Raw genomic sequence first — 20,140 nt, 5'->3', positions numbered from 1 at the left:
GCAGAAGATTTAGGGGGAGGCAGGGCTGCTGCTCTGCACCTTCCCCCTGCAGAGCCGGGGGGGACCTCCCCCTCCCCGGGGGTCCCTCAGGGGCTGGCAGCGGGGCCCGGCTGGGCACGGAGGGTCCCGGGAGGGATCCGGTTGTGCCCCCGCCTTTTTGTCTGCTCAGAACCCCAGACGTCCCCGTGTACCTCGGTTTTCCACACCCCCCGCCCCCCCCCGTGAGGCCGAGGGGGGCGGGCCGGGGAGGGGCCGCCCCCGGCCCTTAAGCAGCGGTGGGGGGGCGGTGCCGGTGCCCGTGGGGGACCCGGGCTGTGACCGAGGGGCCGCGCACCCATGCCCGGTGAGTGCCGGGGGGCTCTGCCGGCGGGGCGGGGGGGACGGGACGGGGCGGGGGGGCGGCCGCCCCGGACAACAGCTTTTGCCCCCCTCGGAAACCCTCAGCCGCCCCCCCGTGAGCGCTGCGGGAAGGTTTGGGGCAGAAACGGGCTCCAAGCTGCCTCGGAGCTCGCGGGGCTGTCAGGGCCCCCCCGAACCCCCCGCCCCGCGCTGGGGGCTCCCGCAGCCTGGCCCGAGAGACAGGCACGGCCAGGGCACGGGGTTTAACCCCCACCCCAAATAACTGGGTTTATAGGGGACCTACGCCTGTACTGTAAATGTGAATACATCTGAGTATTTAAATATGTATACCGTAAATGTGTTTATCAACATATAGTATTTATAGAACATCTAAAATGTATATCCTGTTATGTTACTGTACTGTAAATGTGAAATCTGAGTATATATTGTATTTTTGTATATAATATATATTTACATATATTAATGTATAATTGTAATATTACAAATATTAAAGCCTTTGATGGAGGACTGCCTGGTCATAACTCCAAAAGGCTTACTGCAAAGTTTAAGAAAATCTTATTAAAAGTCTTATGAGGAGATTATATAAGTTTATAAGATTTACAAGGTCTGATGAGTGGCTGAGGGAGCTGGTGGGGGTTAGCCTGGAGAGGAGGAGGCTGAGGGCAGCCCTTGTCTCTGCAACTGCCTGAAAGGAGGTTGCAGTGAGGTGGGGGTTGGTCTCCCAGGTCACTAGTGATAGAACGAGAGGAAATGGCCTCAAGCTGCATCAGGGGAGGTTTAGATTGGATATTAGGAGAAATTTCTTTACTGACAGAGTGGTCAGGCCCTGGCACAGGCTGCCCAGAGAGGTGGTGGAGTCACCGTCCCTGGGGTTGTTCAAAAGATGTGTAGATGTGGCACTTGGGGACATGGTTTAGGAGGCCTGGGGGTGTTGGGTTGACGGTTGGACTTGATCCTAGAGGTCTTTTCCAACCTTAATGATTTTATGATTCTATGAAAAGCATATCATGAGACACCAAGCAAGGATCCAATCCAAAGGAGACAGTTGACCATCAACATTCTCTGTGCTAGGATAAGTCTTTTTACAGTACTTTTACTGTAAAAACTTACTACTGCACTAACTAAAGATCAGCACCATTTCAACAGTGGACAGTCCCCCAGCACAGCCCACCTGGAGATGAAATGGTCCAGCAGGTCTCTTCCATCTCCAGTTGCCATGATCCTGTACCACAGCAGAGCACCACACATCAATTTCTCATAATGACAGATAGTTACTGAAAGAGATACATATTTTTTCCCTGCACACAATGGATTCACCTTATTTCAAGGGTTGATTTTGTGACTAGTGCTACATTGTGCCCTAAACTACTGGTTCTGTCGCTGATCTAATCAGATAAGATGGGCTAAATGTGAGCCAAATTCTCCTTACCCTCATTAAATCACAGGTAGCTTTACTGAACTAGGTCAAACTTTACCTCATGTCTACCACTGTGTAAAAATAAAATAGCAGAATTTGAGCCAACAGTAGTAGGTGAGTCATAATATGCTTATCATTCTGCAGTGAACAAATTCAGTACATTAAACTCATTAACGAAGTTCTTTTACTCCAAAATCAGTGCACAGCTGCTGTATTAGATGTTGCATTACAGCACACCTCAGCTTACTGTCCTTCATGGCAAACGGTGACAAACTGGTTACGGGGGAGCACAGGGCTGCTGCTGAGAGCACTGAAGACTTGGGAATGGAGAGGACAAGTTAGACAGAGCCCTGTTGAGCCTGCTTGAAATGTTTACCTTTAAGATACTGATATATCAGACAGTAAAATCACCAGCCATATAAACATTTGTATTGTTAATACTATACCTGTATGAAGTGAACCATTAATTTCTATTACGTTCATGGACATTAAACTAAAGCATTTTTTCTGTGTCAGGCCTTCTAAGCTGCAATAAAATGGCAATCTGGCTGAAGACACACTTGAGCGTGCCCTACAACACTAAAAGGAACACACACAGAGAATTTTCATGCTCAGGACTGCACTTGTTACACGTTTCCTCATACTGTGCATTCTTATGAAAGAAAAATAAGTTACCAGCGTAGCACAACCAGGCTTGCCTCTGTATTAGTATTCACCCATACCAAATAAGTACTTGTTTCCTGTTCTTCAGAATAAGTCTTGTACTAGTACTATCGTACTAATAGCCTGGCTGAATGCTGAAAGCTATTCAGCCCGCTTACCTGTTGCAAGGACAGCAAGGTGCCCGTTGCTGCAGAATAGCCACGAGCAGGGTGGTAGCTCCATGGTGCTGGGAGACAGGAGCGATTACGTGACTCATGGGGAAGCAGCCAGCCAATTCTTGCCAAGAGCTAAGGCAACACACCTGGAGGGGAGCTGCAAAAATAAGTTGGCTCCTGCGACTGTACCAAAGGCAGGAAAATGAGATAGGATCAGATAAAGGCCTTTGAAGCACTACGGCCAGGTTAAGTTTATAGCACAAGGTATTTACATAAGTGTCCTGTAGCTGAAGGACATTTCATATCACTTATTGCAACATGGCAACAGTGGAAGAGATCAGTAATGCATGTATTTGCAACTCATTTCCTATAGTCTTTATTAGCTCTAATCAATAAACTGTATCAAATTAATTTTGAATTCTTATGCAGAACTACTACTAGTGTTGACAGATTATTTTGTGCTTGCATTGTTATTTACTCGTACCATCATGTAGAGGTGGCTAACTGCAAGGTATCTACCAAGCACAGACAGATAAAAAGGAGGAAGGAATAAAGCATAATCATAGTTATCTCCACCTAAAAGCAGAGAAGAGGGGAAAAAAATGTCAGGACCAGTTGTAAAGGAACACTAGGTCGCTTCGTTGCTTCAGTTTCAGGGGAGACCCCGAGGACTGGCAGTACGCAGTACTCAGCTGCCCCTGAGCTGCCTCCCACAGCTGCAGTTTGGGCTCATTTTCAGATGGAGGGTGTTCTGGTAGGATCACATCTCAGTTGAGACCTAGTCACGTCCCCATGCACCCGCACTAGTTCAGTGGTAGGTCAAGACAGGCGGGGTATAAGGTGCAGCGCACAAGTGGTCTTTCTAGCCTTTAACATACTCAGCAAACTTAGAAAACAATGAACTGAGCCCATTATCAATTGTGTACCCTTGGTCTGGTGAGAAATTCTCACAACAATATTCCTCATATTCATATTTAAGATATTTATTAAGTTTTCAATTTCATTAGGGAGAAAAAAAACAAACCCCAAATTATACAGGATTTGGTTTTATCTGAAGTAACGAGATTCAGGAAACAGTCTTTAATGGATACTTAAGTTTGACTTCACTGATCAGGAAACACGTACATCCTCAGAAAGAAAACAACCCAGAGCTCTGCTTTGTTCCTTGTGCCAGGATCTAGTCTCAGTTCAATGTAGATGAATATTTGGAAGACAAAACCAAACCAAAATAACGGTATCTTTTGTACTAGGTGCTCCTGAGTTTTCTTTTTCCTCTCTTATGAACGCTCTAGCACTTCTACCACGCTAAAGTAAATGCTTATGCTAATGTAAAAGAAGAGCCCAAACAACTCCTTGGGCTTGGGGTTTTTTTTCCTGTCAATAGTCTCTTTCATTGCAGTCAGTGCCAGCATATCTGAACACTTTCTAAACCCTCACTGCTGATGTCATACATCTTCACGTGTTGCATCATGCTATAACCAAAAACAAAAGCATGTGAGTGGAACGTTTCATTTAAAAATAATTTTGGAATGTAAATCAAATAAGTTTGTCAGCTTTAATATTCCTGTCTCCCCCCAAAATGTACATTACTTTGATCCTCCTATGATGCTTCATGTGCTTCTGTGTTTGAACAGAACAAGCAGTTGCTGTTGCTGGAGGTGTAATAGGAGGGATCCTTTTATTTGTTCTCATTGGAATAGTTGCATACCTGCTCTGGAAGAAATTTTGCTGCCTCCTTTCTTACGAAAAGCTCACCAGTCCTGTCAAAACAACAAATGCAAATGCCATTTTTCAGGATCATTCGACTTCTGAAATTCAACTAAAAAGCACAAGGTACATAGTTTTGTTTTGTTTTTAAAGCATACATGGTTGGAAATTTATTTCAAGCTGTCAAATTTCAAATGAGGGGGTGATCTGAATATATGCATGTACAGAAGTAAATGAGACCCCTTACATTATATGAAAACATCAGTCATGTTCTGTTTTGTTCCTTTAGGAAGATAATACTTTCTGTAGTTATGAATGCAATAATTATTTCTGATTTATGTGACAGAGATAATACATTCAAGTGTAACTGGTGCCTGGATAGCTTTATCTGTTACCTAGGCATATTCAGCCTACGTTCCGGAGTCATTCCTGGCGGTCTCATAACGAAGCATCTGAGAACTAAACAATAGGACTTCGGGTCAGGAAGGAGCCTCTCAAAAAAGTTACTGCAGGGCTTTGGGGCTCTATAATAAGCAGCTGCCATTAATTGTTCCTTTCCTTTTGAAAGATCAATTCTAAAGGAGAAGAAAGGGAAAAAGTGAGGTATCTGTCTGAAAAATTAAGTTCTGATGTCCCTCGCCGGGCCTTTAGGCATTGTACAAATAACATCAATTGCAGAACCTACCTACTCATCTCCATGGAACTTTTACAAAACAGTGAGAGAAGAACAGAACCTTATTACTGTTAGCAAGTTTGGCTTCTATATCTGAACCAGAAGAGTCACTAGCTGTTGTCGTCTCGAGCAGATCCAGAAGCATTCCATTTATCATTCCACCAACGCTGCATGGGCGAGACCGGATTAACCTGACGAACGAAGAACAGGTTCAGGAAGACACTGACCCCTACATGATTCCTCAGTCGGGGCCACGGTCATCATTTCATTCTTTGGGTATGGCATTGCAAAAACGGGACTCTTTAAGGATACTTTTTAAAAGTGTAACTCTATTACTCTGAAGCATGTTTATTGGGGCATACCGGGCATAGCGTTACACAGTATGAGCCCTAAACACTCTGTGTATACATGTTGTTTATATAGAGCGAGGAATCGGGCCAGAATGCAGCCGTTCTGCTCGCACTGCTGTGGGACCTTACACGTGCGGCAGAGAAAGTGATCTCTGCTTCTGTGTTTTGTAAAGGCACAACATGAGCACAACACAGGAAGTCTGATTGTTGTCCCCAGAAACAGGGTGACCAGTTGCAGTCTGCAACAACAAATACCCCGAACCATCAAGGTACAGTCATGGGAATAAGAGAAAGAGAAGGAAAGTGGTGCAGCCTACAATTACTCCCCCAAATTTGAGGGAAAATGAATTAAAATACTAAGTTTATAGAAAAATTGATTGTTAATAAAGAGATTCATGTGATTTCCCTAATACAGCAGTGGTTATAAAAATGCCTGCTACAGTCTTGAGACTAATCTGAGGGTGCTTGTTCTTCATTTCATGCAGCTGGAGCTTATGTTGTAGGGACCATTAACCCAGAGCTGTACAAGTTTCCTGAAGACGAAAGTGAGACGGATTTTCCTGAAGGCAACATTGGCCGCCTCTGGTTCTCCATAGAGTACGAGCAAGAGTCAGAAAGGCTCCTCGTCTCCTTGATCAAAGTCAGAAAGCTGCAGCCTCCTGCTGATTCCTGCAGTCCATTTGTGAAAATCTACTTGCTGCCTGATGAAAGAAGCTACTTGCAGTCCAAAACAAAACGCAAAACCCTTAACCCGCAGTTTGATGAAAACTTTGTGTTTCAGGTAGTTTTCCCTTTGATGAAGCAGATTTTTGTTTTAAAGTATTGACTTGTCAAATTACAGTACATGTTTTGGGAAAAGTAATTCTCTACACGCTTCTGCCAAGATACAAGTAATTTCCACTGGAGATAGGATTTATTACTGGGGCTTCTGCGGATCCTGGGCTACTTAAGTCCGTGGCTCCAGAGCTGATCTTACTTGTGGTCTGCACCAAAGCTGAGGATTCCAGGACTTGCCTTGGGAATGATGAAAACTCCAGTTTAAAGTATGATTGAACAGTTACACCCAGCAGCTCTAAAGTCCAGAAGCAACCTACACTGAAGTAATGCTTTCATAGCTTTTAGTTTCTGTGCCGTGGAAGCCGGCTAGAAACTAGGACTCATGAGATGTCTGGTATACTATTTGTATAGTGCTGTAAAGTTAGGAGCTCAGCTTTGAGCAGGAGGCTTTGAGCAGGTGTCACAAGCCAAAAGCTTTAAACCCAGAAACGTTTGGGTTTCAGACAACTGAAAATTGAATGTTTACAGATTTCTAAGCATTTGTGTCTGGAAGTGGATGCAGCATATAACACTAGATCTATATGAGTTGAAAAACCCCCAGCTAACTTCACATTTTTCAAGTGAACTAATTCTGGTTTTGCTTGGATCTTTAGACTCCTGCATAACTAAAACATCAGAAAAATTAAGAAAATAGACTTGAAATAATCAAAGGAAATCTCCACCTACCTTTAACATACTTTGAAAAATTCTTCCTTTGAAGTCATGCTACAGAAGAGAAGTCTCACATGTTTTGTAATTATTAATTCTTCCTTTTCCTGTACAGGTTTCCAGTAAAATGTTGCTCCAAAGGACTCTGAAGTTTTTGGTTTATCATGTTGATAAGCAGAAGAAGCATCATCTCTTAGGCCAAGTTATCTTCCCACTGAAAAATGAAACATTAACTGATGACAACAAACTAGTCATATGGAGAGATCTGGAGAAAGAAAACTTGGAGGTAATGTGATCCCAGGCTGCTTGGCATTGTGGAACTTCAGTCATCTTGCAAGTATTGGAGGGGTACGGCTGAAGCAGAAGTATGTTCTATCAAATACATCAAATGCAAAAGTATTTGATAAACATTTGGAATCAAAATTCCCATCTTACCAACCTGCAGATCCATAGCTGTTGTACAGGGGTCATCCAACTGCTTGGGAACAGACACGAGGTAGGAGACAGGCATGTAAGAAAGTATTTCTTTCTGTTTCGAATTAGTAAGAGCACAAAAAACCCAGAAGAGGCAAGGAAATAAGCATCACCTGGAAGAGATAGGAATTCAAAGGTTCAGGAAGGCTGGTTAATTGGTTCTATCAAATGTCACGACAGCATAAAGCAAGCCATTGCAATTCACTCACATGCAGTGGTGTGGCAGAAACAGTTAGTATGAAGAACTCCCCCACCCCCCACCCCCATTTGTCCGTGTGAAGAGAAAGTTTTTCAGATACATTTGACAAGCGTTCTTCTGCTTCCAAAGCCTCCTTCAGACTATGGTGATATCCAGTTCTCCCTCAGCTACAACGACTACCTGGGCCGTCTCACTGTAGTGGTTCTGAGGGCAAGAGGATTAAAGCTCCAGGAGGAGAGCCATGCTGCCAGTAAGTGTGGTTTCTGCTCTGCTATCAGCTCCAAAATTCCTGGTTTCATTTGTCCTTCCTCTTCTGTCCACCCAGGCTTGTGCTGAGTGACTCTGAAAAGAAAAATTAAATCACCGAGATGTTTATTTGGAGTGGAAATAAGCCATACTTTGTTACTGGGGTAAACAGATTTAGATAGCCCAGTTCTGCTATATTTTCATTTTGTTTCATAATAAGTGGTTTGTCTCAAGTCAACAGTAGTGGTTTTTTAACTCCTGCTTTAATACAGTGAGCAATGGCCCTTGGCTGCACCCCAATCCAGAGAAGGTGGTGTTTCAGGGGACACTGACATTAACAGAATCGCCTCAAGGCAAAAGCCCAGAGGTAACAGCTGCAGGACAACCGCTTACGCTGAACAGCTGTCCTGGGGAGAACTGAACTGGGAAAGGATTCCCAGTTCAGGACAGCCTGGCCATTGTTCTAAGGACCATGGCATGTGGTCACAATTTCTCTCCCTTGCTGCAGTGGGGTTTTCCTGGTACATCATGCTCATGTGTCCTTGGCCTTAGAGACATTGAGCATAGAAATTGCCTCAAAAATCTGTTAAAAAACTAAACACTTGAAGCCAAAATAGATGGAAGAACCAAACTTGTGTTTGAAGCTGTAGTGATTGTTTTGAAGAGCTTTGAACTAAACAGTGTTAATGCAAAATACACCCAGCAGTTAAAAAGATGTTTAGTTCTCTATGTAGATGCATCAGCTATGAAGTTTTTTTGAAGTTTCTTTGAGTGGGCTGTTACCAGGGTGTTTAACTTTAGAAATGATGCCCTCTAAATGAGTAAATCTGCATTCATAATGTTAGGGATAAATTTGCTTTGTTTAGGGTGAAACTCATAAATGAAGAAATGCTCAGTAAGATGGTGAGATTATGGAGGTTTACAACAAGCAGAATGTGCACTTGTTGAAAGAGAAATATGTTACAGCATGTATGAGTTTTAGAAAACATAACTAAGGTAAGGATGGCCAGAAAAAAAATATGACTGGTTTGTGGCAGATGAACAAAGCAGCACGATGAACTAAGAGCAAATGCTCTAATTTTGCTTCATCTCAATAGCTTTACAAGAGGGGGAAACACACTTCTTAACACATCATGTCTCTGTCTGCAGGTTGTTGTGAAGTTCTGTAGCACAGAGAGCCAGAACTCTGTGTTTCTTCCTACAAATCTAACATTAATCTGCCATGTTATTTTAGTGCTGGTATACTTCAGGTTATCATAATAAGCAAGAGTCATGGGCAGGCTCTAGAAGGAAGAGCTGCCAGAAGGCGATTATCCAGAAGATAGTACTAAGAAAAAAAAAGGAAAACTAAATAAACTGGGTGTTATTTCCTTTGATAATGCCCTTCAAGTATGACTTAATGTCCACAGACATTAAATCCTGAAGAATCTGGAATAAAAGGTTTTCTATATTAGCGTTGCACTAATCCCTGTTAATCTTTGATGGAAGATATGCAGTGTAGGACAGCAAGGAGACATTTAGTTTTAGATTCAAATTACTGAATTAAAGGTATTAAGTAGTAGTAAGAAAGTAATGAAAAGTCAGACTTTGTGCAAGCAGTTTACGTAGTAACTCTTGCCATATATAGCACTCAGGTGGCAGCTCTGTCATTAAAAAAAGTCTGTTCTAGTAATCCTGCACCTTCTGGGTTTGTGGAAATAGCAAGGAGACATTAAGGGTCCATCAAGGCTGTCTCAGTCCTGACATTTCTAATAATTTTTGCTATACAGATTATCCTTAATAAACTGAATAGCAGGGAGTCATACACACAGTAGCAGCATGGTTTACTGCTTGGATTACTGCTTGACTGGAAAAGAACAAATCTTCAGCCATCAATTAAGATGAAATTTCTACATGCTTGTCACTAAGTTTTGTAGAAGGATAGGGAAGATTGGAAAATTTCAGGCTGCTTTGGATCTCGTCGTCAAAGATATACTGAATAAGACCACAGCACGGTACAGGTCCCCTTCAGGAAGCAAAGCAAAATTCTTTTGTTGTTCTTGTTCCCATATTCGCACACAATTTTTGTAACATTTTCTAGAGGAAAGAGTGGAGATTGTTGATCTTCTCAGATATTCTAAAGAATATTCTTATCACAGAGCTAGAAGTCATTGGTAAAACCTTTAGTTTAAGGATTCTTTGACTAGGAGAATCTGTTCCCCTGAAACATCTCCAATCCAAGCGCAGGCTGCGGCTCTACGACACGGCTCCTCCCTCACAGCCGGCCTCCCTTGTATGGATCAAACAATCATGTGAGCAAATATATGAAATTAACTACTGACCCAACAAACCAAGCCTTCAAAAAACAGCCTCCACCAGATGAAGGGAAAGTACAGGAATATAATATCAAGGATGCAGGGTAAGAATACGACTGCTCCTTTTAACAGCTCTTAAATTGGAAAGCACACTGCAGAATTGCACCCTAAGTACTTTGTGTACTCCCTGCTTAATGTCATGCATTGCCATGCATGTTTCCCGAATCATTCATCATCTAATTTTATACTTAATATCGACTCCTGAAGGCAAGAAATTCCTTGAGCTTTCTCCCAACTGCCTCTGATGTATTTTCTTCTTGAATTTCATTTTCTCCAAGGTGTGTATGTCAAAGTCTCATTAATGAACCATAATAAATTCATCAAAAGTAAAAAGACAGCAGCTGTTCTGGGATCTCCCAATCCAGTGTATAATGAAACCTTCAGTTTCAAGGCAGATCAGACAGAGCTGGATACAGCAAGCCTGAGTCTATCTGTGCTCCAGAGCCTCACGGGAGAAAGTAAGCTATATAAATTATTACAGTTAAGATGTCATAAATCTCTTACATACTGCAGAGATATTTAAACCTGGGAGGAACTAATTGCTTTTCAGCAATAATCATAAAACATAAAAGGTCTGAGGTATTTCACAGGCTGTTTCTTTAAAAAGCAGAACTATTTATTTGCAGTATGTGTCTCTCTTTTAGAGGCTGAAGATAAATTTAATGGAAGACATGAGTAAGGTAACTGTAGGCTAGTCACTGCCAGTACAAGGTGTTGTACTTCTGTTTTGTTTTGGTATGCTAAGAAAACAAGCTTATGCCATTATGTTCTGTGAACACGCATGTGTATATCCCCAGCCACCAAAATGTTGAGGCCATTCACAGTTCCTAACCAAATTTCACAGAGGAACAGGAATTTTAATTCTCACAGTGGTTCAAGCAGTGAGAAGGAAGAAAGAGAGATTACAGACATCCCCGTTCCCTGGCAGAAAAACTGATGCTGGAGGTCACCTCTTACTAATTGTCAGAGAATCCATTAAAGAGTTCTGCTTAGAGAAGCAAATCAGAATTCAATATTTCCACTGCTCACAAGAATATCATCTTCCCTGCACTGCTAATACGATCTCAATAATGAAACATTAATACCCTCATATGGAGTCATACACTCCTAAACAAATTCCTTTACGTGAGATTTTGGGCAGGTGCTTTGGCTTTGAGGATTGACAAGAACTAGGATCAGTGCCCAAGCCTTTCATCATTTTCATTTACAGACAGCCAAATGCTTTCCAAACTTTCTGAAGTTCATGTAAGGCAGGTTTGAATTATTTTTCCCCATCCACAGCTGAGAAGTTCAGGCATGAAGAAACCATCTGCTGATTGGCAGAGGGTGGCCAGTGGCAACCCACATACTGTGACCCCCAGCTGTCTCAGTAACTAAATGTATTCCTTCCGAAGCTAGAGCACCATATGAATCCTAAGGTTGCTGATGCCCCAAACGCTTCTGCAGTACCCTTGAGGTAGAGGGGCTGGGCAGATGCAGATCTGTGTGCCTTAAACTGACTGCAGTTCAGAGTGCAGGCAGTAGGGTAGGACTGAACTGACTATATACCTACGTACCGCAGTCCCTTTTAGTGCTGAATCTTAGCATGTAGAAACTACGGAACTTGAAATCTAGAGCAAATCCCTTGATGAAAATTTGGTTTAAAAGGAACATTCAGAACGTGCATTACTTAGAGAAATACAATATTCTAATTTAGGTAAGGATTTCAGAGAAGGGCTTACATGTGTTAATCACTAACTGCTTTCTTTTTTTCCCCAGAAACACATCTGCTAGGACAGGTAGTAGTCGGGCCTTTCATGTACACCCGCGGCAAAGAACTTGAACATTGGAATGAAATGATCAGCAAGCCCAAGGAGTTGGTTAAACGGTGGCATGCTCTCTGCCCCAGCACGTAAACAGCACGGATAAAAACATCAAACTTAAAATGGAAAAGGTCTCATCATCTTTCATAACCTAATGGTGAAGGGTGCAAAATCTTTGACCATTTTACACTCCTAATAGACAAGAATAAAGTAAGTAAATCCTTTTCTTGCCCAAACACAAACACTTGCTCCCTGCTAGGATGGAACTCTATCCTTCCTCTCTTCAAAATGTATTTCCAATGAAATTAATATGCAGCAGGGTAAGCAAAACAGGAAGACAAATATGATCTCCCAGCTTGAATTATTTTGACTACTAAATTCCAATTCTTGGTCATGAGTTCTGGGCACAAATGATCATCCATGTGGATAGAACCCAAAATGGCCTAAGAATTGTCAGAGATGATACCAGGTCTAACTGTCCGCTGCATTGCATCATCACAGACAGAGTAGTTTCAGCAAAAGGGAGGGAAGCCCAGTAGGCATGCCAAAACAGACAAAGCCCAAAAGATGTTGACTGTCTACTAAATTTACAATTTATTTAAAATAGTGGCATTATATTTAAAACCTCTTTTGAACATGAATGGTGGAAAACACTGAGTGTTTACTGATCAAAAACCTAGAAGCACCTGTTCACGTCCCCCAGCATGGTGTATTTCTTGCAGTAACTCGGGATGTTTTCAGCTGACCCCAAAGTACAACGCTTTGTATTGACACTAAGGGAGGAGCATAAAAGAAGTCCTGAAGTCACAAATAACTGGAGGCTTGCAGGAATACTGGAGTACTCTGAGAAAGTAATACAAGGGACCTTGTCCTGTCCTCATATATTTCTCCCTAAACACATCTCTGCTGGAGACAGCACTGATTACAAGAACCTTGCATTTGACCTAGTATGACCATTCTTAGATTAAAAATCCAATTAGCTTAAGCTCCCAGAACATATGTCTGTTTTAGTGGTAGACTTTTCTTTGTTAAGTAAACTACTGCTCTGTAAAATAATTCAGAGCAATTATTTTTAATCAAAACAAAAATCAATAGGACATTCCTCTCGATTGTTCACTGGGGACCTGATTTCTGTACTTTTCACACCATACAGTCATGAACCAGACTATTGCAGCAAAGCATTTTGTACAATTATGTTCCAAGAGGACCATAATCTCTGCAGCTGAAATAAAGACGACTTCCTTTCAAACAAGATATAATATTAATTAATATATTTTTTTTAAAATGAGGCTTCTCTGGGGAGATGAGAATACTTTCCATTTTGGTACTATTATTATTATCTGAACAAAATATTATGAATGAGAATTTATCTGAGAGGAATTGTAAGATAACAGACTCCACTTCTTATTATCCCCAGTTTGAATTGTTACATGGTACCCTCAGTCCATCTTGCTAACTGCACCCCTGGATACAAGATGAGACTAGGCTCATTACATTTAATTGAATTTTACAAAATGTTCAACCCTCATAATATCTCTGTTAAATGAGTAATGCCAACACCCCCAACTCTGAAGAGGTGTTTTCAAATTTTTCTCCTACAAAACCACTGAAAACCAATCTAATAGGCAACATGTTTGATCCGGGAAAAAAAACTGTATATAAACTCTATGTTAACTATGTTACTACGATAAAGCACTTTTACCAAATACATTATGTCCCTCTTTGTGATTTAAAACATACCAATAAACATTAAAGATCATAAAAGTAAGCCACCAGGAATTTTGACAGTTCGGTTCACCAGCTTATGCAGGAAGATGCATGTAATGTTACGTGTCTATTGACATAAATACCTCTGAAGTGGAAGTCACCTGTCTGACTCGAGGTACAGTGCAGTCCAAGTAATAAAACAATGCCTTGTAGTGATGTGGTCTCTCTTCTTTGTGCTTCTTAAAGTACCAATACTTCCAGTTTGTGTGTTTAATAATTCCAGCCAAAATCATGACGAAACATATTTAAATGCACTTACCAATGTACTTGATTTTGCTCAAGGTCATCCAAGTGAAGTAAATGAGAAAAGTCCTTTTTGACTCTTCCTATACAAGAGAATTATTTCAGGAAAGCAAGAATCATTATTAAATAAGGAGTTGTAATACAGTGTTATCAATTGTCACATAATAGAGCACTTTTTTTTACTTGACACCTTCTCAGGATCACCCATCTTGTCTTGTGCTTGAGACTTATATCAAGATGGAGGAGGAGGAATGATTACAAGACCTCTCAGTGCCTAACAGTGCTTCCTTTCCCCTAAAATTTTACCAAAATGCATAGCACAGAAAACGCCCATCCAAGAAATACACGAGAAACAGGTACAGGATCATACAAAATGTGACACCTTCCTCAATACTTCCCATTACTGTTGACAAATACAGGAATCTCTACAGCTCTGCAATAGACCTAGCATGTAACTTAATGAAAGTACCACGCCATCAAATGACAGTGAACAGCAATTTACCACCATTTTAGAATAGACATGAATAATGGTTACATCCTTGCTTTAGAGAATGGGATCTTGGAGCAGAAGCCTTACCACTACTCAAACTATTTATATTCCCTGGTGGGTCATTACCCTACCTTCTCTCCCAGTTACAATTACACCTATGCCAGTCTTTTAGGAAGCCTAATGATCACTGCCTTCTGTGCTACTCTATCCTTCCTTTAAGTGAGGAAATGAGAGACCAGATGGGTTTGCTGGATAATTGCTTGCTCCCAATATAACAGGACATTCTAAAAGCAGCAGCTTGATGAAACTGAAAGGGAGCAAGATGCATTACAGGTAATAAAGGACCGGAAACCTCCTTCAGAAGAAATCTCTATGCTAGATGGAGGGACAGAAGATGAAATGGCTTCCTGTTTGAAAGGCAGGGAGAAGAGTCTGAAGTAGTAAAACACAAGGCAGCAAGACCTAGAAATTTTACACAGGATTACTAAAGTGAAGATAGGAACCAGAGAAACAACTTTAATAAATGTAACATAATTCTGTAAACATTGAACTACGGTCTCATATCTGTAGTTTGGATACCATAGAATCATTAAGGTTGGAAAAGACCCTTAAGATCATCGAGCCCAACCGCTAACCTATCACTGCCAGTCCATCACTAAACCATGTCCTCAAGCAAGGAGGAATACCGTTAAGCAAGAGTCAGAGTAGTGATATGAAAAATCATGATAAAAGAATGAGGCAGTGGGGCCCAAGTCAGCTGGAGAGACCTAACCAGAGTACATGGAACTCGGTGGTTAGCCACACACAGCGCACCAACCCAGACAGCACGACTTCCACCCAGAGTTACCAAATGAGACCACACATTGACAGCGCGTAAAACAATCTTTAGGATTTCTCTAATATAACTGATGTCTGGTTCTCAAGAGTCTTACTAAACTCAAAATGTCCCTAGAATGTTTTCACTCATACAGGATCAACATTGGTGTTACACCTCATTTAAATCCAAACACTGAAATTGATCTTCCCTTCAATGTAGTTTACCCTGGCATTAAGAAATTTACATTCTAGAACCAGACACTACTGAGTAAAGCATAGTTAGAATAAGATATAAACGGAACAGATGCTTAGGACTTTCCCCAAGGTCATGGGTCAGAACAATGTCATCCTGTTTTTGCCAGGTCACATGAAACTAAAGATAAAAAGTGCTTTTACAGTGAGGTGAGATTCAATTATTGCAAGTCTCTTGAATTCTCCTTTTACAAATGTCGTGGTTTAACCCCAGCCAGCAACTAAGACCCACACAGCTGCTCACCCTCTGTGTAAGCCATGCTCAGCAGCAACCAAAACATCTCCGTGTTATCAACACTGTTTTCAGCACATATCCAAAACATAACCCCATACTAGCCGCTATGAAGAAAATTAACTCTATCCCAGTCCAAACCAGCACGTTCTCCAAGCCTTATTCCATACCATTTACATCATGCTCAGGTCCCACACTCTCCAATACAACCTCACTAACCACACCCTCCCCCCACCCCATCTGTTGATATAAAACACAGTTATCATTCCCTTAGTCTATGGACAATGTCTGTAAAATGTCCATAAAACATCCACAAATGTCCACAAAATGCCCACTGAGTTCATTCAGTCCATGACTTTGGGCTCCATCTGTTCTGGTGGTCGCTCAGGGCAGGAGAGGTGGGGCACTGCATGAGTTACTGGGCACCAAAGCCAGCTCAGGTCGGGTCACTGCTGCGCTTGCATGCTTCTCGTAAGGCTTGTCCTCCACTGTTCCGGGTGGTTCCTGCTATAGTAATTCCCATAACATGCAACTCACATCCCAGGTTACAACTTAAAGGTAGAACCATCCCTGGCCCCTCTGGACCAGACCATTGAACTCCTCCCCTTATCCCTGCTCTGGCTTGGACTTATCCACAGACTGCAGTCCCTTAGGGGTGTACCCGCTCAAAATGGAGCCTTATCTATCAGGCAGTCTTCTCCAGGGGTGTTACCTGCTCTGGCATAGACTTATCCACAGCCACAGTCGCTTTGAGGTGCACCTGTTCCAGCATGGCCTTCTCCACGGGCCACAATGCCTTCAGAGATGTACCTGCTCCAGCAGGGCCTTACACACAGCCACAGTCCCTTCAGAAGTGAACCCGCTCCAACATGGCCTTGCCCATGGCTGTGGTCCCTCCAGGGGTACCTGCTGTGTCATGGATGCTTCGAGGTGGCCTTCTCCAGCGTGGACTTATCCTTGGGCCACAATTCCCTCAGAGGCATTCCTGCTGTGGCACAGACATAACTACGGCCACAGACGCTTCGAGATATACCTGCTCTGGCATGGGCTTATCCACAGCCACAGACGCTTTGGGGTGTCCGTTCCCATGTGGACCCATCCCCAGGTCACACTCCCTTTGACTCGAGCTCACGCGCAGCAGCACAGAAACAGCAGCGATGCCCTGGCCATCTGCCAGCCTAGGCGCCTGCCCAGCGCTGTTATCAGAATGTTCCCAGGCCCCGCACAGTAAGGTGATAAGTGGTACGGCAGTGCAGCAAGCAGCGAAAGCAAAAAGCAGCCGCTAATAAGCACTAGTCTCTATATACAGTGGGGCAAGCCAGCCCCATGGCAAACACAGAAGCCTGCCGATTAATAGCTAAACAACAACAGCTTTAATTTGATCTAGCACATTCCAAACAAACCTGTTATCTCAAACCCCTTGAGCCCCATGCTGGGCACCAAAAAGGACTATTGTGGTTTAACCCAGCAGGCAGCTAAGCCCCACACAGCTGCTCACTCACTCCCCCAGGTGGGATGGGAAGCAAAGGAGTAAAAGCAAGAAAACTCATGGGTTAAGATAAAGACAGTTGAACAGGAAAAACAAAAGCTGCACACATAAGCAAAGCTAAACGAGAAATTCACTCACTCCATCCCATGGGCAGGCAGCTGTCCCAGCTGTGTCCTCTCCCAACCCCTTGCGCCCCCCCAGCCCCTTGCTGGTGGGGTGAGGGGCAGGAAAGGCCTCGGCTTTGTGTAAGCCCTGCTCAGCAGGAATGAAGACATCTGTGTTATTAACACTGATTTCAGCACAAACCCAAAACACAACCCCATACTAGCCACTGTGGAGAAAGTTAACTCTATCCCAGCCCAAACCAGCTGTGATTTTCCGTATTATTGTTAGCACACTTTAACAGGACCAAAGTAAGTTCTCATCCTTGATCATCAGATGACACCACAACTGGTCTCTTCTGTGACTGGCTCCTCCCTTGCCCTAGGCTCAATATTGTTGAAATTGTCATTCTTCTACAGAGACTGTGCAGTGTTACCATTGTATAAAGTGCTACCTAGTTTCTTCTGGGGATTTTGTCCTGTGGTTTGCACACCAGTGGTGCTAGCATGGAGCAGAGTTTTTGGTGTCACTGTGCTGTCTGTCTTATTCTAGTCTCAGGTATCCTGGCATAGCAGGAAACTGATTTTGCTGGCCTAAGGTCAACATTTCTATGCTCATTGACAAAACTGTCAGAGACAGACAAAAATACCGGGGGATTATTTTATCACAAGATGGCTGGGGCTTAAACTAGAAATCTAAGTTTGCTATGAGAAGCAGAGTTGCACAAACTTGTTTGATCAATAGAATCTGAGCAGATCAATCAGTACACAAGCAGTAAAATACTGAAATAAGATAAGTGACCTTGTGAAACCTCAACTGAGAATTCATTTCTTCAAAGTCATTCAATAACCCTTAGGATTCTCTTTCTACCAGACGGATCAGAAACACTACCGTGCCCTTTATTAGTACACAAGAAAACACATGGCTTACACACAGCTCTAACACCATTAAAAACCCAAGAGTCCCAAATTGGTTTCACATGAGATACAAGGACAGAATCCAAGCTAGCACCAAGAAACACAGTTATTCAATTATAAGTAGCCACTTCCAACAAATAGCACATGAAAGCTGTTCAACAGTCACATTACATGCATTATAATACATCTGACAACTTGGTTTATCAAATTCAGTTTTGAGAAAAGTTCTGTGTTTGAAGCCTGAGGATAGCTCAAACAGTGTATGCAGAAACTGATTTCCTAAATGAGAAGAGTGCAGGTAAAGATCTGGAAGGATCAAGCCAGACAGCAAATGATTCATGCCCTACACAGCTTCTGCCAGCCTCAGTAAGAGGCACAATTTATATCAGAGAAAGATATAAATATCAGAGAAAAATACTGAACTATATGTTTAATCACTTTTACAGAGTAATAGTTATGAGATTGTTACTTTATGAAGTCAGGTGCAGTCATTTACTCAAATCTTTTACTGATAACAATCACTATCAGAACACATTAGGACTTTAAAAAGAATTAAATTCATTCCTAAATCTGATCAAGTTGGGAGAAAATTCTGCAGACCAGTGTTAAACTGAGTAAATGGGCTTAAGGTGATTAAGTTTATTTGCCAGCTTATTCTGGATAAATACTACAAGAATTAAATTATTTAAAGGATCCACGAAAGAATGTACCAGTTTAAAGTGTTTAGAACCTCTTAATTAAATTGGTGCAACAACTTCTGGATACAGAACATTAGATTCAGTGAGACAGTTCTACTTTACAAGAAAAAAAACAATGGCAGCAAAATTGGTGAGGGTAAATGGCAGAAATCCTGCTGTTAGAAGGAAAGCAACCACAACAGCAAGGCAAGCAAAGACACAATCAAGTTACAGATAATGTGTATGATACAACAAACAAAAATCTTATAACTAAAATAGTATTACCGAATTTTGGCTGTCTTCCTCTAATCTGCCATATCTGAGAAAAATCCAGTCTCTCAATACTAGTGAACTTTTCTGGGGAGAAAAGTTAATAAGCTACCCAGCGATACTTTAAGATAAAAATATGTGTATAAAAATAGACTTTATGACAATTTATCAGTACTACAGCAGCAGTATATACTATTAGCAGATATTCCATACCAGTCTTTTGGAGTTTTTTTAATAAGTTAAAACTAAAATCCTTTCTTGTATTTTTAAAAAGATTTTTTTCCTTGAGCTAATTCTTTTTTCTTCTGTTTGCCATCTGTGTGTTCCGATGGGCTGTTACTCAGTTATTGCAGAGGTCAATACTTCAAAGATCAGGATGAAAGGTAAGCAGATGGAAATCCTTTTGCAAAGGGTAGCTGTTCTCATCTAGCACAAAATGGCTCCTGATCTCCAACAAATAGGATGCTTCTGTATCTGCTAGCAGCAAATGACACAGATCTGCAACTATTGTGCCGTAGGTTATATCCGAAGAGGGCACTGTGAAAGACAGAACAATCCAATTTACTCTGTTTTCCTAATAGCACCTAACATTCAAGTTCCACCTCCATGAAAGCTACACTAAATTACAGGAATCACAGGAAGTATAGCTCAACATCTGAACAGAAAATTAGCTTTTGCTTTTAATTTAAAAGCAATGTGCTAAGACTGTTTCTCATTAAACACACCTGGGAGTCACATAAAACACCTTGAAGTCAAACAGGATGTACCAGGGGAAGCCTGTCTGAAACACTGCCCACTTATTTATATCGTATGGAAGCATGTCAGCTATTTCTAAAAACTGCTGAGAGATTCTATTTTGCATGTAAGGAATCCACTCAGTTACTGAATACTTCGCTATATAACATATAAAAAACGTTCATACCACCTTCCCTCTTGTTGTTACCTTGATTCTAAACTTCTGAGTTTGTTGGAGAGCAACTGAAGTGTGCTCTCTGAGGTT

The 20,140-nt window shown here is 41.9% G+C and overlaps 3 protein-coding genes across 15 annotated transcripts in view; 1 reads left to right on the top strand and 2 right to left on the bottom strand.

Moving 5' to 3' along the window:
- The window catches only part of GPRIN2 (G protein regulated inducer of neurite outgrowth 2), a 41,343-nt gene extending 34,375 nt beyond the window's left edge, over window positions 1–6,968 (bottom strand). For 2 of the 8 annotated variants that reach the window (XR_010375093.1, XR_010375094.1), the window contains exons 1-6: window positions 6,829–6,968; window positions 4,988–5,166; window positions 4,698–4,877; window positions 4,304–4,355; window positions 2,599–2,752; window positions 1,532–1,634 (exon numbers count right to left, since the gene is read on the bottom strand). The gene's annotated coding sequence lies outside the window, so the exon portion shown is untranslated. Of the gene's footprint in view, window positions 1–1,531; window positions 1,635–2,598; window positions 2,753–4,303; window positions 4,356–4,697; window positions 4,878–4,987; window positions 5,167–6,828 lie in introns of those variants that run through there. The other 6 variants (XM_064464825.1, XM_064464824.1, XM_064464827.1 and 3 more) reach the window with 4 other exon arrangements.
- Window positions 131–13,808, top strand: LOC104040354 (synaptotagmin-15). Of its 2 annotated transcripts, XM_064464831.1 has the most exons (8): window positions 140–343; window positions 4,230–4,428; window positions 5,109–5,251; window positions 5,811–6,106; window positions 6,926–7,096; window positions 7,613–7,733; window positions 10,362–10,541; window positions 11,842–13,808. In XM_064464831.1, exons 1-8 carry the CDS (start codon window positions 337–339, stop codon window positions 11,976–11,978), a joined length of 1,254 nt encoding a protein of 417 aa, XP_064320901.1. In that variant the 5' UTR covers window positions 140–336; the 3' UTR covers window positions 11,979–13,808. The 2 variants fall into 2 exon arrangements, with proteins under 2 accessions (XP_064320902.1, XP_064320901.1); XM_064464832.1 differs by lacking the exon at window positions 10,362–10,541 and having other exon boundaries at window positions 131–343.
- A 4,346-nt stretch (window positions 13,809–18,154) lies between these two features.
- SHLD2 (shieldin complex subunit 2) overlaps window positions 18,155–20,140 on the bottom strand; it is a 43,267-nt gene continuing 41,281 nt past the window's right edge. For all 5 annotated transcript variants that reach the window (XM_064464819.1, XM_064464822.1, XM_064464821.1 and 2 more), the window contains one exon: window positions 18,155–19,677. In XM_064464819.1, the coding sequence (XP_064320889.1) occupies window positions 19,505–19,677 (173 nt within the window). In that variant the 3' untranslated portion in view covers window positions 18,155–19,504. The remainder of the gene's footprint in view (window positions 19,678–20,140) is intronic.

This window comes from Phalacrocorax carbo, chromosome 13 (assembly GCF_963921805.1).
Source record: "Phalacrocorax carbo chromosome 13, bPhaCar2.1, whole genome shotgun sequence".
Lineage (NCBI taxonomy): Eukaryota > Metazoa > Chordata > Aves > Suliformes > Phalacrocoracidae > Phalacrocorax > Phalacrocorax carbo.
The sequence above is the reverse complement of the archived record's forward strand: the minus strand, read 5'-3'. Positions and strand labels throughout refer to the sequence as shown.